General features: G+C 47.1%; 1 protein-coding gene and 1 pseudogene across 2 annotated transcripts in view; one reads left to right on the top strand and one right to left on the bottom strand.

Moving 5' to 3' along the window:
- LOC310771418 (transmembrane protein 132D-like) overlaps positions 1-7,500 on the bottom strand; it is a gene marked incomplete at both ends in the record, with an annotated part of 61,507 nt that overhangs the window by 11,654 nt on the left and 42,353 nt on the right. The window contains one exon of the mRNA XM_083664034.1: positions 502-707. Within this exon, the coding sequence (XP_083520160.1) occupies positions 502-707 (206 nt within the window). The remainder of the gene's footprint in view (positions 1-501; positions 708-7,500) is intronic.
- The window catches only part of LOC310771419 (lysine--tRNA ligase pseudogene), a 15,912-nt pseudogene continuing 10,202 nt past the window's right edge, over positions 1,791-7,500 (top strand). Inside the window, exon 1 of the transcript in view lies at positions 1,791-3,489. The product of the transcript in view is annotated as a lysine--tRNA ligase pseudogene (transcript). The remainder of the gene's footprint in view (positions 3,490-7,500) is intronic.

Genomic DNA, 7,500 nt, shown 5'->3' with positions numbered 1-7,500 from the left:
CCTCTCTCCATTCCTCCCTCCCTCCTCCGCTCATCCCTCTCTCCATTCCTCCCTCCCTCCTCCGCTCATCCCTCTCTCCGTTCCTCCCTCCCTCCCCCGCTCATCCCTCTCTCCGTTCCTCCCTCCCTCCCCCGCTCATCCCTCTCTCCGTTCCTCCCTCCCTCCTTCGCTCATCCCTCTCTCCATTCCTCCCTCCCTCCTCCGCTCCTCCCTCTCTCCATTCCTCCCTCCCTCCTCCGCTCATCCCTCTCTCCGTTCCTCCCTCCCTCCTTCGCTCATCCCTCTCTCCATTCCTCCCTCCCTCCTCCGCTCATCCCTCTCTCCGTTCCTCCCTCCCTCCTCCGCTCATCCCTCTCTCCGTTCCTCCCTCCCTCCTCCGCTCCTCCCTCTCTCCGTTCCTCCCTCCCTCCTCTGCTCATCCCTCTCTCCATTCCTCCCTCTCATCCACGCTCCTCTCTCTCTCCGTTCCTCCCTCCCTCAGGTGTGAGACAGGTGAGTTACCTCTTGTTGGTGATGATGGGCACCCTCCAGCCTTTGACCTGGCTCAGCTCCGTGTCCGACACGTCGATCTGGAGGGGCAGCTTGGGCACCCAGACGGTGAGCTGCAGCTGGGCAGACAGGTGCAGGTAGGTGAAGTTCACCGCCAGAGACTGCCGGCCGCGCATCTCCTTCCCGTTCACCAGGACCTGGTCACAGTTTGGCGAAACCTGAGCAGGAGAGAGAGAGGGAGAGAGAGAGAGAGAGAGAGAGAGAGAGAGAGGGAGAGAGAGAGAGAGAGTCAGGGTTGAATGGAACACACAGTAGTGATAGAATGAGTGTTTTTTTCTCTTGTTTGGCACAACAGGCACAAGAGCCGCCTGAGATTTGCAGATGGCGTCAGTGGGACCTTCCTCACTGATATTATGAAAGAAATGCAGCTTCTGTGGGACCTTCCAGTGGAAAGGTCTTAAAGCGTTCCAGAGCACAAAGGCAAAATGCAAACAAGAAACATGGCGGACCGCAACACTTTTTTTTGTTTGGCAAGTAGTAAGACAGCTTAACAACAATCAGAGCAACCTCCTTGCATATATAAATGAAAATGAGGAGCGACACATAAGGTAACAGGTTCCATTATACATTTTATTTTAGGCACTTCATACTTTGGACTACATACTGGTTGCTGGTGGCGGCCATTGTTGTGTGACGTCAGACAACTGATTCCCCGCCTAGTCGCCCCCTTCCCCCCCGAGTTTTTAAGTCGGAGCTCCAACTTTGAGTGGCGTTCCAGTGCACTTTTTCTAGTAGGTCAGAAAATCTGAAGGTCCGAGCCAGTTCTTCTTCTCTTCTTCTAATGGCTTTCCGGCAGACTGGATGCCTTGCGGCACATTGCTGCCACTCACATTTGGATGGTCTCAGTCTAGACATGGTTCTTCTGCTTTCAAATTTACGTTGTTTCTCACACCTCCTCGATCTTGGCTGTTGCGCCTCGTCTCATGTTCCTCCGCTCCTCATCCCTCCTGAGCAACGCACCTTCACCTTCGTGAAGGGAGATTTCAGCCCAGCGGCCGAAGCCATCGCTGGTTCCAAAAAACACCCCATCAGTGACATCATCAGTGATGTCATAAATCACTGATGATGTCATTTATAACCTCAGCTTGGGAAGGATCTATGACATCACTGATGATGTCACAATGTCTATAACATCATCAGTGATGTCATAAATCCTGAGGTTATAAATTGGATGGGTCATTCAAAGGGCACCATAAAACACCAAAACGAAGAACATAAAACCACCATTCAAAGGGCAGAAGATGGCTGCTGAGGACGGTTTCGAACTCAGCAAAAGTGAGTTGAGGAGGCGAAGGAAAGCCGACAAGAAGGCAGCTGAGAAAGAAGCCAAAACCAAAGAGCAGGTGGCCCAGAAGAAGGAATCCAATGACCAAGGGGCGCAGAATACATTTGGGGGAGATGAGGAGACTCTTGACCCTAATCAATACTACAACATGCGCACCCAGGCCATTCAAGCGCTGAAGGGCACAGCAGAAGACCCTTACCCACACAAATACCATGTCGATTTGTCACTCACAGAGTTCATTGACAAATACAAGAACCTGCAGCCTGGGGATCAGCTAACAGAGGTTCTCAATGTGTCAGGCCGGATCCATGCCAAGCGGGATTTCAGTGCCCATCTGCTCTTCTATGACCTGCGAGGGGAAGGCACCAAGCTGCAGGTGATGGCCAGCTCAAGGAGCTACACGTCTGTGGATGCATTTGTGGCCATCAACAAGAAGCTGCGGCGTGGCGACATCATCGGTGTCCGCGGTGCCCCCGGGAAGACAAACAAGGGGGAGCTCAGCATCATCCCCATAGAGATGACGCTGCTGTCGCCTTGTCTGCACATGTTGCCCCACCTGCACTTTGGCCTCAAAGACAAGGAGACACGATTCCGTCAGCGCTACTTGGATCTGATCCTCAACGACTTTGTGAGACAGAAGTTCATCACACGCTCCAAAATCGTCACCTACCTTCGCAGCTTCCTGGACCAGCTGGGATTTTTGGAGATCGAAACACCGATGATGAACTTGATCCCCGGGGGAGCAGTGGCCCGTCCATTCGTTACGGACCACAAAGAGCTGAAACTGAAGCTCTACATGAGAATTGCTCCTGAGCTCTACCACAAGATGCTGCTGGTTGGTGGGATAGACAGAGTGTATGAAGTCGGCCGTCAGTTCAGGAACGAGGGCATCGATCTGACCCATAATCCAGAGTTCACCACCTGCGAGTTCTACATGGCGTATGCAGATTACCATGACTTGATGGACATGACAGAGAAACTCCTCTCTGGAATGGTGAAGTACATCACTGGAGCTTACAAGGTGTCTTATCACCCAGACGGTCCGGAGGGACAGACCTGTGAGATCGACTTCACTCCACCTTTCAGAAGAGTCAGCATGACACATGGCCTGGAGGAGAAGATGGGCGTCACATTCCCTCCTGCTGAGACCTATGACAGTGATGAGGCACGTCAATTCTTCCACGACCTGTGTGCCCAGAAAGAAGTGGAGTGTCCTCCACCCAGAACCACTGCCCGCCTCCTCGACAAGTTGGTGGGACATTTCCTCGAAGTCGAATGCATCAACCCCACATTTATCTATGACCACCCTCAGATCATGAGCCCCTTGGCAAAATGGCACAGAACACAGAAAGGCCTAGCGGAGCGTTTCGAGCTGTTTGTGATGAAGAGGGAGATCTGCAATGCCTACACCGAGATGAACGATCCTATGAGACAGAGGGAGCTCTTCGAGCAGCAGGCCAAGGCCCGGGCAGAGGGCGACGATGAGGCCATGTTCATGGACGAGGCATTCTGCACGGCACTAGAGTACGGCCTACCGCCAACTGCCGGCTGGGGGATGGGCATCGACCGTCTCACCATGCTGCTCACAGACTCCGACAACATCAAGGAGGTGCTGCTCTTCCCACTCATGAAGCCTGATGACCACAGCAACCGAGGTGGAGAACCCACAAAAGACCCACCGCTACTCCATTTACTATCATTAGCCCTGGTTGTATACTTGGTACAGGTGCTATCGTTACTACTGTTGTAACTGTGCATTACTCTATTTTTTTTTAATACTAATTACTGTTAATGGACCGCTGCTAATTCCGAATGTTTGTTCTGGCGCCGACACTGTAGAGAGGAGCCTGCACTCTTAAAGCAGAAAACGTGAATCTAGAACAACTGTGTAGAACAACTGTGTTGTGTTTTTGAGAGTGCATGTATGTTTGTGTGGCTATTTTGACAGTTTTGCTATGACCAGCCTGCTCAGCATGGATCACACGCTCTCGCACACACATTTTCCCCACGCCTGAACCCAAATGTTTCCCTAATAAAAAAATATTTAAAAAAATCCTTCACTATCCGCTCATCATATGAATGTGTATCATAAAATATAGATGTAGCCTTTAGAAGTAAAAAAAAAACAACAACTTTGATTTGAGCTTTAATTTGTGTCTACTCGATAAGACAAATAATTGCCTGCATTATTAACATGGAGGACCTTTAAAAAGTTACGAGGAATGTCTGCTAACAACCTGAGTCTTGTATAAATCTCTAAATCTACAGTGAGTATTATTGTGATGATGGCCTCAGAGTTATTACAATCCTCCTCCGCTTCTAAAGGGCCTTTTATATTAATACCTTCAGATGACATTCTGGACCTAATTCTGTTACTCATATTATTAACCACTCAGCTCACTAGCTGCGCTGAGCTGCAGAAGGTCATTTCTAAAATGAGACAACCATTTCGAGGGAGAAAGAAAGACAACCTACTCTTTTGCTTGTGGATTCTAAATGCTTGATTTTTTGTAAAGAAATATTTAATGGTGAACCTAGCATACATTTGTTTCCCCAAAATTGTTATCTTACTATATAATCATGAAATGTCTGTCTGTCCGCCCGCAGGTCCGAGCACATTTATCTCCCCAGTCGTTGTTCTGCTTGCCTCCAACATTTGCCAAAACACTTTTCAGGTGTCTGGACTGAATCTGGTGCAAAGAATCTTTACGAAATAAGCCCATGTTTTTAGGCCTTCGCACTCTTCTTCTTCTTGTTCTGTGGTGCTTTATGGCAAGTTGGCATCTTTATGTTGCATTACCGCCTCCTGGATTTATCCATCCACTGTTTCCCTACATTCTGTGAAACCTGATCGGTTCCTCTATCACAGCCTTCACCCTCACAGAGCCATTGTGACATCATCAGTATCCCTTCCCTCCTTCCCACTGATGTCACCGATGACGTCATCAGTGATACCACTCGAACAATAGATAGATAGATCCCAATGATGTCACCGATGATGTCATCAGTGATATCACTCGAACAATGATGTCATCAGTGATGTCATCAGTGATGTCACTCAACGAATTGTCATCAGTGAGTGATGTCATCAGTGATGCCACTCAAGCAAGTTCGCTGCTGAGTTTCTTTCGCCTGTCTGATTTTGGGGGCCGATCTCGCTCTCTGCTTTGATCAGCTCAACAGTCATGGTCAACCCAGACATACCTGAGGCCTTTCGCCTGAGGGGCTGCTATGACACAACATGGCTACACTCTAACCAGCCAATCCCTGACAGAGATGAGGTCAGCGGGCAGCGGGGCAAGGGTCAACTGTAAAACTGAGCGAGGTTAAGGATGATGTCATAATCACTGATGATGCCATGTCATGCCCCACAATCGTAAAATGACGTCATACCCACTGATGAAGTGGATGATGTGGCACAAGTTGACATGTTTGGTCACAACCCCCAAAAAAGTGCACCCATGGCACATCGTCTCCAGAGTCTCCACGCAAGATTTCTAGTGTTATTCTGAAACTGTATGGTTTCATAATAGATCTTCCTTTGCTGCCTGGCAACCGCAGGTTATCGAACACTACTATACTGAATTAGACAGTCATTCATACATTTTCTCTAACCGTTTATTCCCACCCCTGAGGTCTATCCCACCATGCATTAGCTGGAACGCAGGGAACGCAGTGGACAGGTCACCAGTCCATCACAGACATGCAACCATTTACACTCCCATTCACACCTAGAAGCAATTTTGATTATTTTTAAGTGAGTTCATTTCCAAAGCACTAAATATATCTATTTAGGAAGGATCATCCTGAAGTTCAGAATTTATTATCTGTAAAATACAACTTAGTGCTATCAATTGTGTGGAAAATGTCGCCTTTTTTCAAAGGGTGTATATCAACTACAATTTGTAATGAAGTATTAAAAATTAATAGAGACACTGCATTATTATGGTTGTATTTCAGGGAGTGGACAGCAAAGCCAGGAATTAGTCTGTTCCATTTTCACCCTCTCCTTCTTTGCCTGACTGTGTGACTGATTGGGTTGACGTCGTTGGACAAATCGTCCCCTACAATGCATTTAGACAAGGAGAATGATGATGAATTATAATCCGGTGTGGGCATAATGTGATGGTCTGCCAAGTTAAACAAGTGTCTGTTTATGCATTTATCCTGCAGCCATCTCTCACCTATTCATTCTGCAGTGGTGTTATACAGTAGAACCAAATAATTTACAAAAACTGTCATGGAAACTAGTTTATTTCAATAGATGTCAACTTTCGACGGCAGAAAAGGGAGAGACTTTTTATTATTATTTCCAAATAATGCCTTCTGGGAATGGAGGCAATGTGCAGAAGTAGTTTAATATGCATTCAGTCAAATGGGTGATAAAGGTTTAAATCTGCATTTTTGTTTGTTTTATTATTTTATTAATTATCTATGGCAGTTATAATGCTGGTGATATATAGGAGTTGAAATCCAACAACATCCATTTCAGTAACAGCTACTGTCACTCAATAAAACATCAATGAAATTGTATCATTTTTAAAGGACAGTACCGTAGATATTTGAGAAAAATACTTTTATAGATAGCTGAAAATGAAAAAAAATAAAAAAATCCAAATCGATAGAAAACATTTGGAATCAAAGACCTTCTGTAGAAACGATGTAAAACGAGCTTGACATAATGGCGCAACATCGGTTTGACCATTTCTCATTCTCTTTCATTCTGTTCTTCTCTTTGTCATTTCCCTCTTGTCATTATTTCTCATTCCTTTTCATTTCCACAGGCGTCACTCTGGTTATTCTCCTGCTCGGCTCGTCGGGTCTGACTTCTCCTCCCCTTCCTTCAGTGCCCTGCACTTATCCTCCGTCTCTGCCTACCTGCTTCTCTCCATTGTAGTCTTTTTGATGCCTCGCCCCCTCTTCCATGTCTCCACTCTACACTTATTCTGCACACCTCCTTCTCTCTCTCTCTCCTCCCCTTCCTGTTTCACACTCAAAATGCTGTAATTGGTCTGAATCTGAACCACCAGTGGTGTGCACCAATCAGTGTCAGGAGTGCGCGCGCGCCCAGTCAGAGAACTTTCCGTTTTGCTCCCTTCACCAGACATCATTGGCTGCCATTCATTCTTGCACAGCATGAAAAACAACGTCCACAGGCTTGGACATGGCTAGATCAACCATAGTGTGGTAACATGAAGGCTTCATTTGGGTGGAGAAAAGCTTGCTTTCCTGTCCTTGGAGCAGAGAGACGGTTTCAGGCTGTTTGCGTTGGATGGGCGTGGCCAGAGGGTGTGCGTGTCACAATGTAAGCGCAGCGTGTCCATCAATCTTTCCACCAATCACTGGCATACTTTGTGATTACGTTCTGCTCTGCTTCCTGTCAATCACCTGGCAGCGCCCACAAGAACATCTCTGACAGACGCTCCTCTCGCTTATTTAGGACGTCGACCCCATTTACACCTGGCATTCAAATGCAATCTGTATCCAGATAAGTTATCCAGATAAGAAACTGATCTGTTCTTGCCTTTGCATTCAAACCTGGTATTTTAAATGTGTTATCCTCATTGAGATCAGATCTCACATAGAGGTGAACAAGAGCAGAACTGCTACCCATTCCCTTAACATGGAAGTCTTTCTGCTTCCCATTCCCCTAACATGAAAGGAAA

Source organism: Poromitra crassiceps (genome assembly GCF_964638095.1).
Source record: "Poromitra crassiceps genome assembly, contig: HAP1_SCAFFOLD_629, whole genome shotgun sequence".
Lineage (NCBI taxonomy): Eukaryota > Metazoa > Chordata > Actinopteri > Beryciformes > Melamphaidae > Poromitra > Poromitra crassiceps.
The sequence above is the reverse complement of the archived record's forward strand: the minus strand, read 5'-3'. Positions and strand labels throughout refer to the sequence as shown.